Consider the following 25,507-nt stretch of genomic DNA (forward strand, 5'->3'; position numbering starts at 1 on the left):
TCTGCTATTTGCGGCATGTGTGAAAGATGCTATGACCCAGCAGTGGCCTAGAGGATGTTCTCTGTTCCTTCTGACATCATGCATCCAGTGGGAGAGGTAACATGTCCTCAGATCTACAGTTTCTCTCTTTTGAGCTGGACCTGTATTGTACAACAGAGTATGGACTTATGATTCAGCTGTGCTGCCTTCAGCTTCAAAAGAGAAAAGAAATGGCTTTGTGCTTCATACAATTATAAAATGACTTTTTAAAGGTCTTAATAGAAATTCATTTCCTTGTACTTACCCTGCATCTGCAGTTAAGTGCTGGATCATGTTTCAACCAAGATGCTTACCTTGAAGAGACTAGTAGTCGTACTAGAGACAATGTCCTAGTATTACTCCTATGGCATGCATTCAGTTTGCCAATTGCAAACCAATGTCTTTAGGAAAAAACCTTTCAAACTGAGCAGCATTCAGTGACAGCCTGCTTATCAGCCACTCTCCTAGGCTCCCCTAAACAGCCTAGGACATGACAAATCACAGCAAGGAGGGACTACTGCACATTCAACCCTGCTTTGCTTGCCAACCTACTGGTTGCAATGAAGATTTGGAGCAACATGTAGCTGGATAGTTGAGAAGAGTTTCTGTGTGTTTGTGGCAGGAGGGAGCCACTTCTCCTTGGTTACTTACCTAAAGCAGTAAAAAGGTTAAGTGAATGTTGGGTGCAGGCTGAAAAGAGATGTGCCCAGTGTGGATTCTAAATTGGGCTAGGGGATTAAGTGAAGGGTTTATTGTGAAATCAACATGACAAGCTTTTAAGACCACCATCTTCTAGCAACTTGAGCCAGACACCAGATAGATACTTAACATTTAATTTTTTTACTTGTTTCTAGCACACACACAGTACACAAGTTGGCAGAACCTCTAATTAGAACTCATAGATGTCTTAGGCCAATGGTAACAATCGTGCAACAAAAATGAATCACAGAAGACTGTGGATTTCATCAACAGGTTAGAAAACTAGAGTTGCCTTTACTGACATTTGACTTCAGCTGTGCCAACACCTGCTTTAAGCAATGTGAACATTAATATTTCAGCAGTAAAGAACATTACATGCATCTCCCTCCCTAAATAACATTTTCCTCTGCTTGTGCTAGGAAGGGGAGCAATTAAGAGGAATCTGATTAGGCAAATCCAGAGTCATCCTCAAAAACCACAGCTATGGACAGTCATTCCTACTAAGTGAAGAAACAGGCTGAGCATACAATAAGAAGGCTTTCCTGATAGTTAAGCACCTGAATCATCTTTCCTTTTCCTGCTATGCTGCAGTCAAGTTCCCAGATTTCTAATCTCCCAGGAGAAATCCACAATCCATTCAACTCAAGACTTATACACCAACTGAGAAGCCACATAAGTATCATTGAGGCAACATGTCCTGGATGATACTGCAACTGGACATTCTGTATTCTGGATCCTCTGCTCCATATACAACTCTGCTGCGTTACTCAAAGAGAAGGTCTTCATCCTTCTCTTCTGCTAAGAGATTGGCTGGTTCACGTTCCCCACCAGCAGCCCTCCGCAGCTCCCGTTCTTTCTCAGATTTTTCTTTCAAGACTTTTTTCTTTTCCTGGATCTTCTTTAACCTGTGAAGAGAAATGTGGTTTATCTGTGAAATAAGTATGTTTTCATAAAACAGGCTAGCAGCAAAGATGCCATAAAACTTGAATATGGTAAAGCTGCCTGGAGAAGTTCCCCAGGAAATGAAGATCCTGTAACAAATGGCAGAAGGCTTTTTATCGCTAGCTGCTGCCATTGAAAAACATCATCTCTACAAATTAACACATTTCTTCATCCGAACTATAAATTAGATTCTTGGCCTTAAACACTGCATTATAGCATAGTACAACCTAGTGGTAGGGATCCATTTGTAACTTTCAGACAAGTAATTGCAGATCTCCAGGTGCCCAGCTCTGAAAATTCAGTATGCAGTAAGAAGGAACCAGGTCATGTTTTAACAGTGTTCAGTGCCAGATTTGGTGAAGAGTTCTCTTAAGTCCCTTCTGAGGAGTGGTCTATTTGAGAAAAAGAGACCAGTCTAGTCTTGTTTTAGATATTTACCTGTAGAATTCCTCTCGTTCTCGTTCATCCAGTTCTGTGATGATATAAGAAAGAGTACGTTCGATCCTGGGAATAATCACTAAAAAAATATAAATAAGGAAGTTGTTGGACTGCTGTTATATTAGCCAGGAAGTTATCTAATGCAGTGCACAGATGGTTGTTTAAAGTCAATCTAGTAATTCTTTTGGCTAGTGGAAATTTACATGTCTTTCATGAAAGATCATACTATTTCATTATGGACAAACAGACAAAATCATTTTCTTCAGTAAGTCCAGGATTAAACTAGGACTCTGAACATCACAGAATCTCCCACAAAAAAAGAATCTCCCATTCTTTTGAAAGATACAATGGAATCAGTAAGCACTGATCCCTGATTGTTTGTAAGATCCCTTTTCCCCATGGAAGTGGTTAAAAAAAAAAATCCTGCAAGAGGTGGGCAAGATTTGAATTAAAACTATGTTCTTCCATCACATTCTTTCAGAAACTTCTGTTCACTATAGCACTTTTACTCACAGAATTATGATCTTGATTTGAAAAAGCCATCATGAAAACAAATATTCAAATATAACACCATCACAAGGGAAGAGATAAGACATTAAACAAAGCTGTAACACCCAACTGGGCAAGCAATGTGTCAGAACCACTTTTTGAAAGGAGAAAGCTGTTATCAGCACTACCAAAGTTATTTGGAAGGCTGCAGAGGAAACCTTTTTTACAGTTAAATTTGCAGAGTGATAAGCTGCAGATAAGGCTTGCATGTTCAAAGGAACAACTCTATGAAAAACAGTACTGAAAAGGATGGTTTGGAATTATGTACTGAAATAAGTTATTGCATACATGCAAAGATAATTAAATCCAAGCTATCAACAACTCGGGAACTTGAAGTAACTAGAGCACCCTGGATACTGCAGCAAAAGGAATGACAGGAATATTGTGCATAGGTAGTACTTAAGAAATTGCAAGAAACAAATTTACAAACAAAAACATGAAGGATATGGAATTCAGATGAAAGCAGAATACCAGAGTATTGATATTAGGACTGTTTGGTTTCCTGTAACACAAACCTGAATAGGTTACCAAGATTTCTTTCTGGATGCCTACTCTGTGATCCCATCCAAAACCAACAACAACAACAACAAAGTCACCAGCTTTCCACTGGACACCACCATTAGTTTTAGAAGCTATTATACTAGCTATTAGAACATCTTAACACAGAGAAATATCCTGTCTTTTGTTTCTAGTCAACAGACTTGACCAAGTAAGTCAAAGTCACTAGCAGAGACTCCAGAATATGTTAGGTTCTCAATACAACTTCCTGATTACCTTCTTGTGTTTGCATATTTATTTATCTCTGTGTACTCCAGTCCATTCCACTGGGTATTTAATTTTTGTTCTTACTTGCAGTATACTTCATTGTAATGCTTTCTGAAGAGTTTTTGAACTGGTTAGAAATCCTACTAACAAGAAAGCAGTCAAAAGAAGAGTGGTTTATATGACCCTGCTCCTTATCTTGCATGGAGACAGAAAAATATCATACATCCCAAATGGAAAAATACTCACCGTGTTCAATTGCATTCACACGTCTGTTTGTTATTTTAATGGCTTCATCCAAAGTAACAAAGGATGTCTGATGGAATGGGATTAAATAATTAATACATAAGAAGACAAATTCAGCACTTCCATCAGTTCTATATACATAACCAAACAGCACTTGAAAGCCAGAGCCAAGTCTGTAACGTGGCTTTACAGACTACATCCTCAATAGGAGCAGAATTTTTTCTACTAATGTCAGTAGCACTCTGAACACTGCACATTAGCAGTTACAAATACCAACACCCCAAAGAAAGTTTCTTCTTAGTGTTAAGGAATAAGGACTTCTTTGAAGTGGTAATATAACTCTGTTTTATGGCTGGAAAAGGTTTGCAACTTTGTACAGCACTGGGACTAAAGGAGTATATAGTACAGCTCAAAGTATTAAGCTACAATCACTGAGACTATGTTTCTTTCATTTAAAAACAGTGAGAAACCAAGGATCACTTTCTTTTTTTTTCCTCCCACCAACCTGTAAGGAGGCCAGTTCCACAAGCAGCTCCACAGCTTTGGCATAGTTCCTCTTCAGCTTAGCCAGCTGCTCTCCACCTCTGGCCAAGCCAGTCAGCTCATAGCCTGAAAAAAAAAAAAAATCATCAAATAATATTTGTTGCTATTGCTACTATGGTGTTTTCTTACTAGATAAAAATTAGTACTTTACAAACTACAGGGATATAGACAGCTCAGCAAGTGACAAGCTAAAGCCTTTGTCCATTAACAAATCGTCTTTATAGTGGTTTATGCTACTACGGATCATTGTTGTGCATGTCCACAGTAAGACCTACCAGTCTCAAAACCTGATAATTCAAGACAAGTCTTCTCCCCATCTGAAAAACTCACTGGTTTAGGAAATTAAAATCCACTATATTCCCTAATAATCCCTCCATGTCACAGGAACAGGACAAAGCATCACAGAGGAAGTGTACACCTATGCCTGTGATGTCATGTCTTGCTAGTAAGTCAGTTTACATGACAAGTATTTTTGTATTAGCATAGAATAGCCATAAGTACATATAAGATAGAAAATACTTCTTTTGTACTTACTGTCCCCTCCTTCCTGGTAATGCTCAAAAACTGGCAAGGTTACACCTGACAAAAGTGAACAAGAATGTGTGTAAGAGACATAAAGGGTTATAGATTTATTAAGTACAACTCACTTCTACCATATTTGCTACTAATCAATTATACAGCTCAGAAGTTTTGTTTCCAGAATCTTCCTATATAGCTTGGAATGATTAAGTTATGCTGGTTCTGACATCTTAATATGGACTTTCAGAATTGTATTGAGATCATAGAGATCTAGACGCATGAAAAATTCAGGGAAGTATTCTAGTTTATTCAGTGTTCAGTTTTATTATGTTTCTCTTTAGTAATATATTCCCTGTCTTTAAGGAATATTTTAAGCATTCAATCCTGATTTATCTTTTTTGTTTTCTTCATAGACAATTATTGATATTTAATTGCCTGAAACTTATTTGATTTTTGATACTTAATTTCATTATGTATTTTTCAGTAAAGCTCTATGGAAGTTATGCTTTGTCTAAAGATTTAGAAATTGGACTGCAGTTTACACACACTCATTTAATTTTCAGAGATAAATAACTAAATATAAAAATTATATACTGTATGTGAAAAAAACCAGCAAATTACAAGTGTTCCTACTGTTAGATGAATAAGAGAAATAAAGAAGAGGAGACTTTGGATACATTCCTACATATTTCATAGTCCTCTCCCATGATTCCCTTAAGAGTTAAAATATTCATAGTCTGGAAAACAGTCACCTGCTACATTGTCTTTTTTAGCTCTGATCTTGACTTGAGCTTTGTTCACATTTTGGATCACAGTGGTACTGTAAGGAAGAAAACATAAATCTTAATCAGGAAAGCTGAAGTGGTTCATTAAGTCATTGTAATATACAAAATTAAGTAGTTATCAAATAGCTTTGAAGACTTGGAAATTGTCTTCAGCTCAGTTCTCTATGCAATTCATTGTACAGACTGTGAAGCTAGGTTTCCAGCAACGTTTGGAAATGTAAAAGATGCAGAGTCTGTGAAATGTGACATTAGAAATGTCTCAGACCAAGTATACAAAGCATAGCTAAAAACTAGCCAGTTATCTGGCAAATTACTTAAAAATATTTTAGTAGCATTGACTCTAATCAACCTGAGAGACTTTTTTTCCCAATAAAAGTGAAGTAATTTCAAGGCTGTAATGCAGACTAAGGCCACAACATTTTGCTCATTTGAGTTTGTATGTATTTGTTCTTTCAGAACATTTATGAGTTTGTTTACACATTAACTCTATCATATTAACAAAATTAAGCTTGTACAACAATTCATCTTGAAGAATTCTAAAGTGCCTTAAGGTCTTCCAACATCAGGTCACTATAGCCAACTCTTCTGCTCAAGTACAGTTTGCTTACAGGGTAGAATCTGACTATTGTTTATAGTTAAACACTGGTTAGGACAGAAAGCAGCACCATATCCAAATGAAAGGGCAAAAAGACTTTCTCTCCAGCAGCACACAGATTACTACTGTGTCTGATCACTTAGTTCTTCCCCATTAATCAGTGGCAGCATCAGCTGAATCATTAACACTTCCCCAACTTTATTCCATAAGAACTATGCACACTTGAATGAATTACACAAACACCCTAGTTGGAACTATAATCTATTAAAATAGAATTTCAAAATATCCTACTGGAGGGAAAAAGATTTGTTTCCCCTCTCACATAAGCCCTCGCTAGCCCTAATGAGACCGGAGGTCAATGAGACAGGAGGTTGGAACAATTAGTAAAATTATTGTATGATTTACTGGGAGAAAATAACACACATTACATCTGGCCCTCAGATTCACAAGATCAAAATAATAAATAGTCCAAAACTCTGCCATAAATTCTTGTTTCCCTACATTTTAGATTCCAAACTGCAAAAAGCAACACCTTCTCAAATGAAGGATTTGTATGTAAAGTAAATTCTGTTAATCATGCCACTTTGTTTAGCTTCCGATGGAGTACACATTTTTATCATGCAAATTATCTCTCTTCTGCAGTGATATCTCCCACCTTTACCTAATGTAATTCAGTTCATCCTGTCCTACCTTGTCCACTGTCTTTTTTTTTTCTTTTCGAAGTGCATTTGAGAATTTTACTATTTTTCCAAAAGAGAAGACAACTTTTCTTTCCCATGGGTAGGACATCCACAAGATCAGCAACCCTCACCTGAAATCTCCTGCTGTAAACTTTGCCTCAGCAAGTGAAAAGGCAGCTTCTCTCATCACCTCACCCATCAGCATCTTAGTCTGTTTAGAAAAAAAAAAAAAGAAAAAGAGGCAGCAAATACAAGGCACATTATTACTCCTTTTCCAGGATAAATAGCTAACAGCATAAAGAGAAGAATGAGAAATTCAAGAGAGTGAGAAAGTCCTGTGTGTGTAGCTTACTCTCAAACTGCAAATCATAATTCCCAGGTGACTGGCAAAAAAGAAACATTTCAGCTGTTTCACTGACCCAGTGTAGAAGTCACAGAAACAGCAAAAGACTTACCTGTCTTAATAATCGTAAAATTCTACTACATGGGGGTTAAATCACAACAGTAAAAGGGCTCAGTAAGAAAACACTCTTACTTCATATTGTACTGAACACTATGAGACAGCTGAGTTGTTTTTCAGTGTACAGATCTATGTGGCTCTGTGAAGCTGCGCTCTCCTCCCACTCCATGTTTTCCCAATTTTTACATATTTGAAGCCCTTGTAGCTAAAAAATGTGCTACTGAGAAGCAGGAGCCTTTGTGTATTAGTCTATAGGAAACAAGATACAGAGTGCCAAGACCTTGTCTACAGCATGGCAACAAAGCACTAGTGTTAACCATGGATATCATAGTTGCAGCCAAAACAGTACAACTAAAACCTGTCTAGTACGGTAGAACAGAACAAACCATATTAGGCTCTACCGAGCATTTTAGATTTGTCATTCATGTTGCAAAGCAAGAAGCAGGACTTGGTGTTTCTTCATAAAGGAACAAGTTCCATCTAGACAAAACTTCTGCTTTCTAGTGTACCTAGTCATGCAGGAAACATTACAGATCTGCAGTATACTCTCAAGCCAGATAAAGCAACAAAAATGGGGCTACAGAACAGGATAAATCTACTTCTAAAGTATTTGGCAGCATCAGAGCAAATTCCCTGTAATGTAGAAGAGATGATAAGGAACTTGGGACACAAAAGAAAGCAGACCCTAGGACTGCCTGTAAAGAGGTGAAGAATATTAACTCTTGCAAAATTTCTGTATCACTGCAGCCAGAAAAACATAATTTTGCTCATCTGTCCTCAGTAGCCTCGCTTACAAAAAAAAGGTTATCACAAAGTTGTCCTACACTCCAGCCTACCTAATGAAGTTAGCAGAACAGGAATGCACAACTGACAGAACAAACAGATTTCAAATAAAGTGAGCCAAACAGAAGAAAATTCTAATTTACCTACCTCAATAATTTTCTTAAGGATCTGCCTGAATCGAAGTGTCAAAGCATCAGATTTTTTCTTCAAGAGGTTACGACCTGTTTGGGCTCCTTTCAAACGAGCCTTCATGACAGTCTGAGCCCTGTTAAACAGAGGAATAAAAAACAAATGTTCTGCATCATCTGAAGGGATTGGGAAAAAAAACTTATGTAAAGTTTTCTGACATGGACATGACTGAAATTATGACACAACCAAGAAACATCAGTGCAGTAAAACAGGATGGCCACTTCAGGATAAAATTTTATATTTCCATTTAAAATCAAGGGAATTTATTGTACTTATCTCCATCATCAACAAGAATTACAAGGTTATTATCTGCAACGTCAAAGATCATGGAAAATTCACATGTCATTTTTCAGTGCTTCCATAATAGGAAATAAGAGTTTTCATTTTTTGTGATGACTTAGAAGTACCGTAAATCAAACTACCCCAAAAGCCCACTGTCAGTATGACACTGGTATTGCTTTTAAGCTCTTTTACTGCTATGTTGTCTTCTCAAAATCGGAGAACACAGCAAGTTCTTCATGTGACCATAACTGTCAATGCTGTGTTCTGATCTTACAGAGCAACAACATACAGCTGTCATACATTCTGGTTTAAAGCAAGTCAGAAGGTACAATGATTCCATAGCTTCATATGCTGCACAGGAGCTTTACAAGCTATTTAAGACAATTAGAAGTAGCATCAGTTTAAAAAGGATATTAGTAAGCTAGCTGTAGCATTGTATATCCTTTACTTCCAATAGCACACTTACAGGTTTCTTGTATGGAATTAGGAACTGAGGAGGATCCAAACCTTGCTTCCCTCTCTACTGTGGAATATATTTTAATTTGAAGAATCTTTTTGATTTAAGCTAACTAGAATAGCAGGAGCTATACTACAAAAACCACAAGCTGTGCTGTCTTACACTACCACTTCGTACACGCAGCCACTACACAGAAAGGACAATATTCAAGTCAACTTTATGTGAAGAGAAGCCTAATACACTTCCTCTCTGACCTTGGAAAAAGTAAGTATAATTAAGATTCTACCTACACAGTGGAATCTATTACTTTCCCCATCTACTGGCATGTGATGAGAATCGGTCCATTAATATCTACCAAATACTTACAATTGAAAAGCACAAATACTTTCTGAATGTTTATGATAAAAAAAACAACCCCAATGTCAAAGAGTAAAAAGGCAGCTTTACTTTCACAACAAGCAGCTCTCTGTCACCACCTTGAACTAACTTGTTTGCTCTGTTCACCACCTGCCAGAGACTGGCTGACCTTCTAGTTCAAGCAAGATTTCACAGGCTCTGAGAGCGCACTAAACAAAGCCTTGTTTACCGTCAAGGAGACTGAGCAGCTTCTGTAATTGATGATATCCAGCACAGAAGAGGCTCATACTAGCAAGCCACTTCATAAAGATAAAAAACCAAACCAAAACAAAAAACAAACCTTGTGAAATTCTGTTCTGTCAGTTAACAAAAATAATTGTTGCAGAGGCAGACCATCTTTATTTTATCATCCTAACTTACATTCCTGTCAAAACATCAGCCACATTATTGGTCTACTACCTCATTTGAAACAGGGCTTGTAAATATTAAGCCTTTGTACATCACCACCTTCTTGCTGCAATGACCTATCAGACCACAAAACCTTTTAAAAGTGATTGAAGTGCCTCCTCCTTCGACATGGAAACTGAATGAAGAGAGCACTGCTGGATGACTTAGTATATGCAATAGTTTATTTCTGAACTAAGTTTCAAACCAGAACCTTTACCACGTAATGTATTAATCTTTCCATAACAACTGTTGTTTCATATGTCCTGAGCTCATACATGGGGGAATAATTCTTATTTTACATTTGAGGTTTTCTGTCCTGCAAGGCACCTCTTCCTAAGACTGCACACAGGCATTGACCCAATTTTACGCAAGAAGATTTGAAACGGCCTTTCACCTTAAGGCAAAGTCTTTCAGTCCTAGGGGGTTCTGAAGAGAAACTGAACAGCGTTATTAAAACAGCAATTTTAATAGTTTGTGTCTGTTCAAATGTTGGCAGCTTTCCAAGCCTTGTGAGGAGACATCTGATTTCATGACAAATAGTTTGCTGTCAGGATCTGGAAAATTACTCGACTGTCCACTGCATTTCACGCATTTTACTTCCTTCTTTTTTAGCACTTCATGGCCAACCTCTCGTACAGCAGCACCGTCTATTAAAAAGTTAAGGGACACCATGGTTCGATTTGTGCGGATATACTCTACAAATTGTTCTTTTTAAAACAGATGTTTGCGTAGTTGCATGATTTCAAACACCGCCCCCCCCGAAGCTGCTCGCCTCCTGGTACTGGACCCTGCAGCGGCCCTCTGACGGCCGGCGGAGCGGACTTCCAGCCCGAAAGGCGAACCTGAAGGGAAGCCCTCACTGCGGCCTTCAACCGCTTATCGAAGTGTTTTACGCAAAACCCAGAGGGACGCCCCCCTCCCTGAGGGCGCAGAGCGCCCGCGGCGGCAGACCGGGAAGAGGAGCCCAGGGAGCTCCCGCCTCGGCGCAGCCCCGGGCACGGCCCCGAGCCCCCGGCGCTAACCCGCCCCCGCGGCGGCGCTCGGGGCACAAGCCAGAGCCCGGCCGCCGCCCTCACGCCCGGCCCGGCCCGGCCCGGCGGACACTCACATCCGCGAGGGGAAGATCTCGATGCGGTCCTTGCCCGACATGGTGGCGGCGGGCGGAGGGCGGCGCGGCCCGCTCCGGCTCTGTCACCGCCGCCGCCGTCGCCGTCACGCGACGCGGCCCCGCTGTCCCCGCCCCCGCGCGAGGCGGTGCCCGGGCGGGGGGAGCACCCGGATGCCGGCGCGGCGCCCGGCCCGTCGCTTGTGGTCACGTGCTCCCCGGGGGCGGGGAGGAAGAGACGTTAATTGGCTCCCGGGTCTGTTTGTGCCACCCGCAGGTCTCCGAGTCCGCCCCGCCCGCCTGGCTCTCAGCGCCCGGTCCCGGGAGGGGGCGCTCTAGCCAAGGGCGGCCTTCTGCCTCGGCCGTGAGCCTCTATGGTCCGGGGCGGAGAGCGCGGTGCGCTGGCCTATCGCGCGCGGAGGAGCGGGAGTAGGGCGGGCTGGCGCCTGCGCAGTGGGGCGGCGGCGGCGAGGAGGCGCACGCTGAGGCAGGAGCGGGACCAGCGCGAGACTCCGGGCCGCGAGCGCAGAGCGGGACCCCCCGGCCGTTGCCAGGTTAGCGGCTGCGCCGCCGCTCGCGCGCCGGGCTCCGGCCTCCGCGCGCGGCCCCTCCTGTCTGGGACGCCGCTGTGGGCCCGCGGTCTCGGGGGGGGGGAGGGATGGGACGGGACTCGGCGCGGCTGCGGGCTGGGCCCGGGCGCTGGGGCCCGGCGCCGCAGCCGCGAGCTCTCCAGCCGGCGGGACCGCGCTCCCCGGGGGGCCGGCCCGCCTCTCGCCCTCGCCGGGCTGGAGATGGGCCCTTCCCGGCCCGGCGGCGGCTGTCGGCCGCCCTGGGGACCGCTTCCCTTCTCCGGTGGCGTAGCTGTCGTCGGGCATTGCCGGCGTCAGCGGCGCTCCGGCGGCCGCAGGAGTCGCTGGTCCGAAGTTACTCCATTTTCGCCAGTCTCCGCAGAGGCTTGTGCAGGCGTGGGGACCGAAACCGGTGCCGGGGCGTTTGTAACGTCCTGGAGAGATGACTTCCAGCGCTGGCGTTATGGGCACCGTGTTGGTCCTGAGAGCCGTCCGCGGAAGGCCAAAATAAAAAGCTTGTGCCTGTGGAGAGAGGAGTGCAATGCTCTGTGTGCGCAGCAGTGTTTGTCCGTTCTTGCTTGCGGTGTTCGGGGTTTGTTGCTTTGCAGTGTGTTTTTATTATGTATCTCGTAAGTAGACGTGCAGGATTGAGCCGATCTGCGTTAAGTGGACTAGAAAAGCGAACTGCAAAGCTTTTATTTTTCATCTTGGAGTTCTTTGTTCAGCTTCAAATTATATGAAGTTATATGAAACCTTTAGAGGACTGTTTTTACAATCGTGTACCGGTCTGTATTTCCCCTTTCTGAAAGTTAAGAATGGAAATGAGGGTGGACGCAGCCTTCTGAATTGTATGGCCACGTGTATGTAGCACTTGGCATTACCATCTTACTCTCTTCTTAAATTCTCATATAGCTAGAAAGCGTTAGCACTGCTGTAAAGACCAGGAGTAAAACTTCAAAGTGGTGAATACAACAAACCTTCTGAAGGAGTCATGCATTTGACTCGGCGTCTTAGGCTCCTACTTCTGTAGGAAACTTCCTGTTTGAAACTTCTGGGCTTAGACAAAAGGAATTGAACTAACCTGGTTAGCAGTGATGAGTGTGTGGATTCATCATCAGGAAAATGAAGCAGTTTAAGCATTCCTTCTTATCACTACATGATTATGAAGCGTTGATTTTGTACTTTTTTTTAATATATAATGAAAGACTCCTGGTTTGGTTTTCAGGTTTTTGTTCCTCATGACTAGCAATACATTGGTGGGTGCTTGCCTTTTTTTTTTTTTTTTTTTTTTGTGTGTGCTTCATTCATGTCAGGCTAGTTTGGTCTTCTGTTCTGATTATTGCCTTTGCTTTCTTTGCTGACAGGTGCCTTCTGGAGCAGGTCTTACAGGATTATTCCAAACATCTTATGCTGAGTTTAGAAAGTCATCTTCTGGAGTGTAGAGTGTGCTCCTCAGTACAACAGAAGCTTCACTCTACCTCTTATTTTCTCAGCCCCTCACACACTGTCTTATGTGCATGCAAATACCTTCCTGAGCACTGCAGGCTTCTTCTGTCCCATGTACTCCTGTTGTTAAAATCCATTTTAAAATTTTACACAGCCTCGTGAATTTAGGTGAATGCAAGGTGTGCTGTGCCACCTTTTCACCACTTGAAGTCTCTTTGCTACAGTGTGCTGTGTATAGGTAGTATGACAGTTGAAGTAGATAATAAAGTCTGGGTAGCAAACTTTTTCTACTTTAATGCAAAAAATTAGCATCTTAGCAAATGGTTGTGTAATACTAAAATACTAGTTAATTTATTGCTTAATATCTATTAAAACCTAAGTATGAATTGCACAAGCCTTATCCCGATTTGCAGTTTTTTGTGCTAGTGTTTCTCTCTATTCGTGCCAGTCCTTGCTGATTTTTTTACCATGTTTGTAGGAGAAGGCAGCGACGTACTGTGAAATGAAATCTTTGGTTTTTTCTGCTTAAATTCCAGAATGCCAGGACTAAGCTGTAGATTCTACCAGCATAAATTTCCAGAGGTGGAAGATGTAGTGATGGTCAATGTTCGGTCCATTGCTGAAATGGGAGCCTATGTCAGCCTGCTGGAGTACAACAACATTGAAGGCATGATCCTTCTCAGTGAGCTATCCAGAAGACGTATTCGTTCCATAAACAAACTCATCCGCATTGGGAGGAATGAATGCGTGGTGGTCATAAGAGTTGACAAAGAAAAAGGTATTTGGGGATATTGTGGGCTATATTAAGACTGAACTTGTAGAGAGAAATGCAGATAAACTAGGTGGCTTAGGTATTCTTTTAGGTATTCTTTTTTTTAAGGCGCTGAAGCAAAATACACCATCATTGTGCCATCTGATACTTATAGTTGTTCTTCTGTTCCTCTTTGTCCTTTGGGAATTGGGTTAATGAAGGTCAATCACATTGGTAAAGATTTGCTTAAGTGGGTCCTCACCAGCTCAATGTTTGGTCAACAAACCATAGTGCAGTGGAATTTTCTTTTGATATCTATGTAGATTTTCTAAGTCTTAACTGAAGAGAAGGATCATCTGACATAGAAATAAAAATCTAAATGGTGAGTATTTAATGCTCACAGTCTATCCTGTTTATTAACAAGTCTTGAACCTTGACTATAAAATAGATGACATGTATGTAATTATTCTACCACATGAATTCTGTAGGTTACGAGTTGAGATTGTACAGGCGACTTTGTCTTTTCCTGTCTTCTGAACCTTTGAATCTTTTACTCTAAAGGTTTCTTTAATGTATTTTCTATTTATAACATGTCAGATTTTGATAATACTGTTCCATGCAATCTTTAAAATTTATATCCAGGTGTAAAGAAATAATAAAAATAAACACTGAGCACATGTCCCAGAAACCTGACTGTTGGTATGATGTTTCTCAAGTAATATGCTTTTCTAGAATACTTCTGAAACTGCAGTTAACTCTGAGATTAAGTAATGAATGACAGGATAAGAAAAAAGCAGAGAGGAAAAAAAGACGGGAAGAAAGTTATTTCAGGTAGATCTGAAGTGAAATAAGTTTCCCAGCATCTCTAATGAAAGAATACTTCCTCATACAAATTCATTTTATTCTCATATTAACAGAGAAACACATCTGGAATTCACATATTGAATCTTTTTCTATTGAATCTTTTAGGCAACCTGTAGTTTGTGAGAAGTACGTGGAGGCCTTTTCAAATTTACTAAGAGTTGCTTTACAGACAGTTCTCCTGAAAGGGTATCCAAGGAGTTAGAGTCAGAATTTGAGGCCAGGCCTACTTTATTAGGAAACTATTCAGAGCTAAACTGATGGAGTGCCGACCTTGGATGAAGTTGAGTTCAGCACTACAAAAATAGGCATCAAACTTGCTTCTTTGTATACTGGTACGGTTTTTACCAAGACTGCGTACAGCACCATAAAAATGGATCACTGATTGCTGCAATATTATGAAAATGTCTTTTAAGTTTGCACAGAAAACATTATGGCAGTAATTTTAAAGAATGCTGTACAAAAGATTTGCTATTGTAAGTATTTACAGTTGAAAGAATAATTTAATACCCTAATGTGGATTATAATTTGATCAAAGTGATTAAGGTTTGGTTTAGTTACTTTCTTTAGCAACATATAGGGATAGTGTAGGCAAGGGGAAAAATCCTGAGCCAGTGTTTGTTCTTTATACATTTCTCTTGAAGCAGTTAGACTTAGTTGGCGCAATGCCTGACACTTTCAAAATGGTTTTCCCCAATAGGTTATATTGACTTGTCAAAAAGAAGAGTTTCTCCAGAGGAGGCAATCAAATGTGAAGACAAATTCACAAAATCGAAGACTGTAAGTTGCTTTGCTATATTCAGGCACTGTGTATTTCCAGCTTCTTTCCTCAGCAACCAAAATGCACAGATATAAGATAATATGAAAATATTGTTCTCATTTATTAGGCATACTCTGATTCTCATTTACCCATGCAAATATATATATAACCAGTTCATCTGTCCATGAGTGCTCTGGTAAGCTGTTTCTTAATTAATGAATAGATCAAGAAAGACGTCAGTTGAAAATTTGTGATGTAAAGGGGTATATTTAAATGATCAAAAATCCAAAAGTATATGCTGGTTTAGCACACTGTGACAACTTTAATTGAAAAGGCATGCATATAGTTTAAGGCATTGATTCCCGCCCTTACTCCTGTGTGGTCTTACACTTCTGAGCAGAAGGCTTACCATTAAATATTACTTCTGATTCTAAATTTTTGTCTATTTTCAGTATTTGTTTTGGGTTTTTTAACACTCCTTTTGTGTTCCAGGTTTACAGCATCCTTCGCCATGTTGCTGAAGTCTTGGAGTACACCAAGGATGAGCAGCTTGAGAGTCTGTTCCAGAGAACTGCCTGGGTATTTGATGACAAGTACAAAAGACCAGGATATGGTGCTTATGATGCATTCAAGCATGCAGTCTCGTAAGGACATCTTTTCTACTTCTAGGGCCTTATTTCAAATTGCAGAGAGGTATTTCCTGGAACAGATCCATCAGAATGTTCTTTTGGGGTTTTGGGGTTTGGTTTTTTTTTTCCAGAGTCAGTATGTAGAATGTACTGATCAAGTACACCTAGTAAATTTTGACATCAGTCTTGTGGTTGCTTATTGTAGGTTTCTGTCTTACTGCTTTCTTCAAGTTCCCAATGCCCTTGAGAAAGAAAGCTCAAGAGTTGACTTGTTTTTATCAATCTTTGAGTCTGTCACTCTGTGTATGTGAGGTTTTTAAAAGCAGTAGTTGGATTTGATGTGGAGAAGTACTGAAGCATTGGTGAATAATACGTTTTAAGTATAAGAGAAATGTGATTACAAACACTGGAGAGATTTCTATTGCTACAGATGAGCCTGTGACATTGCTAACAGAAGAAGCAGCACTGATCTTGGTTTGTCTGTCAGAATTTGCCTGTTCTTTGTCCCAAGCAGACGTTATCAAAAATATCTAGCTCTGTGTCTGAAGGTATTTCTGCTCACAGCTGACTGTCACTCTTCCACTGCACAGGCAGAATTTTTCTTTTTTAAATGCAGCAAGCTGGCTTGTTATTGCTCTACACTTCCAAACTTAAAGAATGGGATCACAAACTGAGAAATGGCATTATGAACAGAAAGACATGGGAATTGTGATGCTAAGGGAATATGCACTGAGATAAGATTGCTCTTAATTTCTTATGGAGTCTGATATTTTTAAATTGCTTTCAAAAATTAACCTATTTGGTTTCCCTCTAAAGATCCTATCATGAAATTGGCAATCCAAAGATAGACTTCTCAATAAACGTTCCAGTTTTACTCTTCTATAGCACATAAACCTATGAGTGATGAACTTGAGCTGAACACTAGATGGCAGTAATAAAATCTTAGAAATTGTGTTGACTGAAGAAGCAGGGCACTTGGTAGCATTTTGATTAGCTTGAAACCATCTCTGTGTCTTTGGGGAATAGACAACTTGTGTCCTCATTTACACTGAATGCATTTGGTTTCAGAGAATAATAATTATTTTCTAATGATAGCAAATTTACTGGTAAAGGACAAATCTGGGCACATTGCTGCAGAAGGAATTCCAGATCATTCAGTAACTGATAAATACTAAGTTAAACACCTGTATAATAGAAGAACAAAAACCCGTAGTTACACTGGCTGTTTCAGCTTCTCTTAAACTCAGGAAAATTCCTGACCACACATGCCATTTGTTGCTCAACTGCTGTTCGGGTTGGAGCACAAACTTCTGAAGCTGTCTGTTCTCAAAACATGTTTCCATCAGTAATGCCTTCAGATTTCTGACAATGGACTGCAACTTTTATTTGTTCCCATTGTGCTCCTACATAAAGCTATAGCAGTTGAGCAGAAAAATGTAGATATTGCTGCCTTCCTGTGCTTGCGGGAGGCTTGGTGTGCCCTCTAAGAATTTGACTTGCTAGTCCTTTCTTAGTGCTGAGCATTAGTGTCTTAGGATTTCACACAGCATGATGCCCGTGGTAAAATTTTAAAGTATATTTACCCTCTGATCAGTAAAAATTAAACGTTGAGGACCTATTTGTTGAATGCCTACCAAATGCTCATGAAAGTAACTCAAAGATTTAACAGGATAGATTGTAAATGAAGAAGCAGAATTTGCATGTCCAATAAATTGCTTCTGCCATACAGTTTCTTATTTTGATAGACAAAACTTGTCATATTTCTGGGTTCTGTTTGCTTATGTTTGGCCCTTCTACCTATACCCCGTGTATAAAATCATGAAAGATGACATTTTATTAGCAGCAGAGACCAATCTCCAATATTGCCTCTGGTTTTTTGGGCCATTTTAGTTTACGTTTGCCTGATAATAGTATTGTAGGTGATCTGGTATTGTTTTTCAGAGAACTGCAACTCTTGGCTCTGAAGAACAGGAACACTTATTGTGAGGAGCTTTTTGGTTATGTTCTGTTTCAGATACATTTCGGATAAAATTAATACAGCAGTAGAGAATTGACACCATTTCTTAAAAAAAGAGCTGCTAATTTATATTGGTAAACAGCAGAGGAGTTTGCCTCTGTGATCTCTAGATTTTAAACTATTAGCTTACGATTTAAAACACCTTTATCCTTTCTTTAGCCAAGAACGTAGCCAGCAGGTAAGTATCTGTCTGTGATCAGTTACTGTTAAAAAGGAGTACAGAATAATATGGAATGAGTATAGGTTACTTTGTAGAATGACAAAAATCTTGCATTTGAATTAAATGCTAAAATAATTCAGAAACCTCAGATTCATTATGGATTCTCTTTCATGTGATATGGGCTTATCTTCACGCTGGAGGTGAACATAAATACCAAGCAACTAGATATTTGTCTCATTCTGTGTACCATATACAAATGGAGCTGAACAGAAGTCATTCCTTTGCTTTTTTAAAAAAAAAAAAAAATCATTCAGATCTTTCCTTCCAGGAACAGATTGAGTAAACTACTTATCTGGTTTGTTGTTAAATAGAAAATATTATGAAAATAGATGTGTTTATTCTCTTCCAGTGTTTCAATGGACTCAAGAAATTTCCCTGTTTTCTTTGCCTAGTATATCTCTAGGATTATGCGTAAGAATATTGAAATAGTACCAGAAGTTAACGTTGTGTCATGTTCCACTTCAGTATAACTTATGTAACTTTGCTTTGCTTGGCTCAGAGACCCCGCAATCCTGGATAGCCTAGATCTGACAGAGGAAGAGAGGCGTGTATTGATTGACAATATTAACAGACGTCTGACACCACAAGCAGTTAAAATCCGAGCTGGTGAGTTCTTTCTAGATGTTCATTGAACACGTCTTGACACTTAAGTCAAGTTAGTGTATCTTGTTGCAAACTATAAACTCAGTTAAAACTAGTGGTTTGTAGTGACGATATTTGAGTGGAACTGTTCAGAATTAAGACGCCTTAATCAAGGATTGCTTGCAAAATGCCGATGTGGGTTCTATCCCAAAGTGCAAGGTGGTTTGGGTTTTATTTTTTCCCCCAAACTGGAGGTTCCTTGGGACAGAAAGTAGTAGTCCTGATATATAATGCAGTCTGTCATATTGTACTGGCATACAATGGATTTAAATATTTTATAGTTACTACTGCATCCACAGTATTCTTTTTCATTATTCAAAGTGTTAAATTCATTGATTCCTTAACAGGATGATTGATCTCTCTCAGCACAGCTACAGCGTATGTCTTGGCCACTTGTCCATGAACACGTGAAAGTAGTTCTGACTTTTTGCTCAGGGTGTGTTTCTAACTGGTTGATCGCAAACCATTCAGCAGGATATAGTAGCTCAAGCCTAGCACATCTCTAATATATTCATGAAGTGTATGAGCTAGTTTGTCTTTTATTAATTCAGTGTGGGCAGAAAAAACACACGACTGCACTACTTAAGAAGGCACACTTTAAAACTGTAAATCTGGTTGTACAGCTAACTGAACAGCCTAAAAGCATGCTTGCCATTAAAAAGATAGTCAATGTAGCAGAGTCCCGTTTTTAACTAGATTGAGAAATTGCCTCTGCTCTGCAAGGATACATTGAAGAGCATTAGCACTTGTTGATTCCTGTGGAGAGAAGAAAAGATAAGCTATATCCACATGACAGTGAAGTGGAGAGTGCAAAAAGTAAGGTAATGAAAAGTTCCTTTACCTATTACTTTAGATCACTGTGAGTTAACATAGACTTCAAAAATGTAAGTAGGATTTGATTGCCATGAAGAATGGAATTGCTAACCTGCATAGCACTTCATTAGTTTTGAAAACAAAGTTACTTGGCAAGCATATTCTTTTACTTCATCTTGCCTATTTTGTTCTGATGGTCTAAGTTGTTTTCAATTTTGTCTTCAAATCAAGCATGGAAACTTTCCATTGGTTTGTAGTCTCATCCTGAGGCTGACTGGGATGCTCTTCTGTGAATTTATTTCTGATAGCTGAGAATTAGCAGGTTGTTAGTCACCTGGAAGTGAGACTAACTTCTCTGTGTAGCTTAGTCTTGCACCATTGCTACATAGGTAAAGAAATTCTTGTCTTTAGACTAGTCAGGGTATTACAGATATGACCAGCATTAGTCTATGCCTTACTTTCCAAACATCAACAAAAAGCTACAGCTAACTATCATTTTAACTATAAATTAATATAACTTACCATAAAAAAAAAAAGTTCCAGTGCAGCACAAGTGATGCCTCTGTGCCTCTGTTGTAATTGCTGACAGAATTCCATTAATTTGTGGATGTGTTCTATTTCAAGTTTCATTTTTCCTGGTAGATCTTTCATTTTCTCTGGTATTGCTTTTATATATTCATATCTCAATGTGAAATACATAATTATTCTTGTTGAATTTATTGGATGAGAGGTGAGCGAATGTGGATGTATAATTTTGTATCTTGGCTTTTCAGAGTACAATGTAAAATGTTGTATGTCTAAGGAGTTTATGAAGACTCTTACCTCAACTTACAAATCAAGAAAGTGAAATACCTTCCTCAGCTTTGGGAGCTACTGAGGCTTTCATTGTGGATAAACATTGGATGCTCAAAAGCTTTATTAAAGCTTAAGTTAAAAAGCTTTAAAGATACTACAGCTTTTGGTAACCTTAAAGTTTTATTATTTGTATTCCTCTGTCCTAGATATTGAGGTGGCCTGTTATGGTTATGAAGGCATAGATGCAGTAAAAGAAGCTTTGAGAGCAGGCTTGAACTGTTCCACAGAGAACATGCCCATTAAAGTAAGTGTCTGTCTTAATAGTGAGATCAAAAGCAAAGTTTTCTGATGCCCTCAGGTACCAGTAGCATGCAACTGCAGTTGTCACAATCGCGTAGCTGAGGCTGGGAAGCCATGTACTTGCTTTCTGATTCTTCTCTAGCAGCTCTGTAACACACTCCCTTTCAGCTATGTGCTGACAGTTGTTCCTATGACTGTGCTGTGGCTTCCAAAGTTCAAGAAGCTACATTTATTCTGTTCAGTTTATTAAAGTCTGGTATTGGCACACTACATACCTACTGTTCCTTTATGCAGCCTTAGGTAGGGAGTAATAAATTTTATTTTCAGGTAGAAGACTGTGTAAGAAGAGGAATGTTTGCTCCACATATGTTTGAGTATTGGTAGAATGGCTGCTGTACCCAGGCCTAGTTTTTCTTCCCAACAATTTTAGGATATTGAGTGTATTACTGACTAAGTGCTTTCAGAAAACTTGAAAGTACTTCCTTCTTTGAAAATGATTTCTTATAATGGTTTCTTGTAGCAAAAGGAAAAGTTTACTTATTCAGTCATCTTACCAAATAAAAAAAAAGTACTGGTTGTAACACTCTTAATTGTTTGAAAAATGATGTGATAGGCTGTTTTGCTGATCTGCAAAGTGGATATTCTCTCCACTTAATATTTGTCTAAATAAACATACTGTGTAGAAATAACTGATGCTGATATTGGAAATCAGACAGGCTGTGCACTTTCTTGTCTGCTATTTCAGTCCAAGTTATTTGTGCTTCTAGAAAGGGTTTTTCTAATGGGAAAATGTTTCTTCTGTGAATTGTACATTCAGAACAGTGTTGCTCACTTTGCTTTCGATATTTCTTTCTTTGTTTTTGTTACCGAGTTTGCTTTTTTGTCCTTTTTTTTCCTCCCCAATCCCTACAATGTGATAGATTAATCTGATAGCTCCTCCTCGTTACGTGATGACTACTACAACGCTGGAGAGAACTGAAGGGCTATCTGTTCTGAATCAAGCCATGGCTGTAATTAAAGAAAAAATTGAGGAGAAGAGAGGAGTCTTTAATGTGCAGATGGAGGTAAGAACACATTACACTTTAGAATGTAGTTCTTTTTTTTTTTTCTCGCAACATTTTTGAAGTAGAGCAAGATCAGTAGTGCTAGGAGAAATTTTAGCAAAAAGGTATTAAAAAACTAAAAAACCCCTGAACTTCTGTGTTTCTTAAACAAATGGCCAAAAATTCTACTTTTCCTGGGTTTTATTGTATGTCTTCAGGATGTTTTTTATCTCTTGCTCTTTACGTAGAATCAGAGTCTACAAATATAGTATTTCTTTATGACAGTTTACCATGTGTTCTGGTTTGGTTTTTTGCAGCCTAAAGTGGTTACTGACACAGATGAGACTGAGCTTGCAAGGCAGTTGGAAAGACTGGAGAGGGAAAATGCTGAAGTGGATGGGGATGATGATGCTGAGGAAATGGAAGCCAAAACTGAAGACTAAATGTTCTGGGATATTTAGAAGAGAGACCATATGAAAAATTAGAGATCCCATTGCAAACATTCTGGACTAAATGTTTCCAGTATTGAAAACTTCAAATACAAATACTTGAAGTGTTTTACTGTTTTAAAAAGACCAAAATGTAAAAGGCTCTTCTAAATAACATTTGATGCAGCAACCTACACAAATTGAGTGCTCTGAAAGGAAGGTGGCTTGTCAAATTCAAGACACAGATCTGGCCAGAAGAAGGTTGCAGCCCCTTGCTTAACATTTTCATACATAACAATTCCTAATGGGTGATTACAGCTCAGTGCATCTGTTAATGATCTTTCCTGGGAGCACCAAAACCAAGCAAGCTGAACAGTTCTATACAGAATGTATTTGAGCAAATATTCAATAAATTTCTGGGCTATGTAACTCCAAGATTTTTTTTTTCCCCTCTTTTGTCACATGGCCTAGAGTCATATGAATATAAAACCTGGAAGGGTAGGATCAGTGGGTGACTCCCCTTTAATATTGAAAGGGCTTTCTTTTGTTTGCTTTAAATCAAGCCAAGAATGAGTGGAACAAAATGTTTTTCTTGCACGTTTGTTGATGCAGACTTGTCTAAAAGAGCATTTCCTTTGTTTATCATCTGCACTTAGGGACTGAGAACTTGAAAACTTTGAAAATAGCTTGTTACCATTCCAATAAATGTAGCTGATAAAAGAAAAATCACGTATAGTTGCACTTTGCTCCTATAGGCGAATATAGCAGGAGCTTTAATGAACTTACTTATACTTCAAAATAGGCAGTACTGTTTTGTGAGCTCGCTGCTGCATGACCTTCAATTCTGCCTACCCTAAATCTGGTTTACACTGGGCTGGGCTGAGCTATTCACTCTCCAAGCAACCTGTTTATCTTCTCTGAAGAAGAGAAACAAGATGTGCTTTCCCTGTTGGAGCATAAAAAAAAAATACCGTTTTCCTTTGCTTGTGCAAATTGGGGGGAGGAGGTTTTTTTGTTTAAGTAACCTTTCCAAATTGCTAAAGTTTTAAACGTATTTATATCTTTTTGTATTGTTATGTCCCATATTGCCCATCTCCTTTTTTCTTAATATTTTGTGCTGCTAGATGGAAAATGCATGAAAAATGAGGCTTTGAGCCTTAACTAGGATTTCTTAATACTGCCACAGTACAAAAAATATCATTGCTATGTGGTCTTGCTACAAAAGGCATTCACAAAGGGCGTATGTATTGCAATCCATGCTTGATTATCAGAGAAGTTCACGTGTACCCAACTCTAATAGTAATGTAAAGCCAAAAAAGTTAAGTTAACTTCCCATCTTTTTAGAATGTTGTAAAATACCTGAATGTGTCATCACAAAATGAAGAAACAAATTTTTCTTTCTGGTTATTTTCTCAAATTGTTGTCTTCTCAGAAGCTGTGTATGACAGCCTTGTCGTGGCTTGAAGTTGTGATAATGTCAGTTTCCTGTTCAAACAGCTCTTCTAGCTTTGCCCACTCACTAAAATAGTGATTTGACTTCCATTAAACACGGTATGTGGGTACTCGGACTAAAGAACAAAGTGCTTAAAAACTTAGTCACTGTGTGATCTGTATGCCAAAATAGTGTTGTAAGGGAAAGCACTGAAAAATGAGCCACGTATGCTCTTGCATTGAAGTACTATCAGGGGGTTACAATTAGTATCATCTCCAAGAGCTGTTTTGGTGTGTTAATAGGTGAGCATTGTTTCTGTCAGTAACTTAGGCAAAAGTTTGCTGCACTTGTTCAGTAGCTACAGGAGCTTTTCTAATTAGAGCCTCAGCGTGCTGATGTACACAATTCTGCGTCAGTTTTAAGCGCCTGAAAAAAAATGACCGAGATGGTGAGGACGGTAACGAAGCAGCTTAAGGTAAATGCATTTCAATCGTTACCCTGGCAGACAAAATCAGGCTCTCCTGTTGCCTGAGCAAATTTTAACCAAGAAGCTTAACTAAAAGATGCAAGACAACTTAGTGGATATTTCTCATGTGTTGCAGCAGCTGGAAGGAGGAGGTCTAAGATGGCCGCTTTTGAGGCCTGTTAGGGAGGTGTGTGTAAGGGAGGGCTGAACCTGTGAAGCCCCTGCTGGGCCTCAGCTGTGCTGCGTCGGTTGCTGTAGCTTGTGACTTGGGGATCTTCAGAAGGTGCTGAGATGATGCCTTCTATCTCAGCCGGTCTATTTTGTATGCATGGAACTGCATTTGCTTACTGAGTGCTTAAAATAAGGGTCGTGAGTTTTGTGTGAACATCTTTGTTGAGTTGCTAAAGCGAGGTAGCGTATTCCTGCTGTTCATTAGCAACTGTGTGTTTACTCAGTTGTGATTGCAAGGCCAAAATCCCCGCTTGCACTCGTGTAGTCAACCAAAGGGAAAGGTACGGGTATACCTGTGGACAGGGCTTGACCTGACGCGTTAATTTTAAGGATCTCGACTTTTATATCCCAAATTAATTTTGTCAGATTGGCAGCTTGGAAACAGTTTTACTTATAACATCTGATAAGGACTCACTAATACAAAAAAAAACCCCAAACAGGGATACTGGCTCAGGTCAGGCATGCAGTCCAGTAACACACAGTCCAGTATCCTGTTTCCAATGGGGGGAAACAGTGGCTGCTAAAGAAGGTGTGCCCTGCTTTCTTGGGGCTGTTGTGGTTTGTCTGGTTTTTAATACAGTGACAATTCCTTGCTGTTTTCTCTCTGATTCTGGCCCTCGGGGCTTGCTGCCTCCCTCCCCCCCCAAGATGTAGTGGAGCTGGCGTGTTGTTCTTCATAGCGGAATCTGTACTTTGATATTTAATTTCTGATAGTTTTTTGTTCCTGAGTCTAGACAATTAAACAACTGTTTTCAAATACAGCCACCTTTCTACAGTTAATTGTAAAAATGCTGTTACGTCAGAATACTTTTGAACACTTGTTGTCTTTCACTTTTATCTAGAAATGTTTCATCATTCTTTATTTTGATGTGGTTTGTTTTCATCTTATTTCATCCCTAATCCACCAAAAGAACTTTATTGTTCCTTTTTTTTTGGAGGGGGGGTGGAATTTAATGGTGTCCTACACCGCAGGGCGAAGTCCTAGTGTCTTAAGAAGCTGCTTTAAAAAAGCTGGGTCTGTAATCCCCTGTGTGACACGATGATACTCAATGGGCATAGCAGAGCATGCGACGGGGTTTGTCCTTCGGGCCGGTTCCTTTAATCAGCTGTCCATGGCTTCTTGAGGGACTGACCTGGAGGTACCAGCAATGTCTGTCAGGTCAGCCAGCTGAAATAGCACAGCCTGCGCTCAGAGTCGGCTGCTCCTGCCCTTCCCTTTAACCCTGAGTAGTGTCCCGTGGTCCTGAA

At 39.7% G+C, this 25,507-nt stretch overlaps 2 protein-coding genes across 2 annotated transcripts; one reads left to right on the forward strand and one right to left on the reverse strand.

The window, feature by feature from the left end:
* Positions 1-837: 837 nt before the first annotated feature.
* Positions 838-11,009, reverse strand: ATP6V1D (ATPase H+ transporting V1 subunit D). The gene is made up of 9 exons (XM_069784170.1): positions 10,860-11,009; positions 8,167-8,284; positions 6,908-6,987; positions 5,469-5,536; positions 4,732-4,776; positions 4,160-4,263; positions 3,658-3,724; positions 2,098-2,176; positions 838-1,622 (listed from the first exon to the last, which is right to left on the reverse strand). Exons 1-9 carry the CDS (start codon positions 10,898-10,900, stop codon positions 1,481-1,483), a joined length of 744 nt encoding a protein of 247 aa, XP_069640271.1. The 5' UTR covers positions 10,901-11,009; the 3' UTR covers positions 838-1,480.
* Positions 11,010-11,275: 266 nt separating this feature from the next.
* On the forward strand, positions 11,276-22,565 carry EIF2S1 (eukaryotic translation initiation factor 2 subunit alpha). Its single transcript, XM_069784169.1, has 8 exons — positions 11,276-11,410; positions 13,408-13,649; positions 15,184-15,263; positions 15,736-15,887; positions 18,609-18,715; positions 20,566-20,663; positions 21,580-21,723; positions 22,020-22,565. The coding sequence occupies exons 2-8, from the start codon at positions 13,409-13,411 to the stop codon at positions 22,143-22,145; spliced, it is 948 nt and encodes a 315-aa protein (XP_069640270.1). The 5' UTR covers positions 11,276-11,410; position 13,408; the 3' UTR covers positions 22,146-22,565.
* Positions 22,566-25,507: the final 2,942 nt, after the last annotated feature.

Source organism: Haliaeetus albicilla, chromosome 5 (genome assembly GCF_947461875.1).
Source record: "Haliaeetus albicilla chromosome 5, bHalAlb1.1, whole genome shotgun sequence".
In the NCBI taxonomy this organism is placed as follows: Eukaryota; Metazoa; Chordata; class Aves; order Accipitriformes; family Accipitridae; genus Haliaeetus; species Haliaeetus albicilla.

What these genes read in the sequence shown, in the direction of transcription:
- ATP6V1D (XM_069784170.1), bottom strand. Translation starts at nt 10,900, where the DNA reads ATGTCGGGCAAGGACCGCATCGAGATCTTCCCCTCGCGGAT. An exon ending in TCCTTAAGAAAATTATTGAG is followed by an intron (nt 6,988 to 8,166) that starts GTAGGTAAATTA and finishes TTTTCTAAACAG; the next exon opens with ACTAAGATGCTGATGGGTGA. An exon ending in TGTGAATGCAATTGAACACG is followed by an intron (nt 2,177 to 3,657) that starts GTGAGTATTTTT and finishes ATATTTTTTTAG; the next exon opens with TGATTATTCCCAGGATCGAA.
- EIF2S1 (XM_069784169.1), top strand. Translation starts at nt 13,409, where the DNA reads ATGCCAGGACTAAGCTGTAGATTCTACCAGCATAAATTTCCAGAGGTG. An exon ending in AAGAGTTGACAAAGAAAAAG is followed by an intron (nt 13,650 to 15,183) that starts GTATTTGGGGAT and finishes TTTCCCCAATAG; the next exon opens with GTTATATTGACTTGTCAAAA. An exon ending in AGCAGTTAAAATCCGAGCTG is followed by an intron (nt 18,716 to 20,565) that starts GTGAGTTCTTTC and finishes CCTCTGTCCTAG; the next exon opens with ATATTGAGGTGGCCTGTTAT.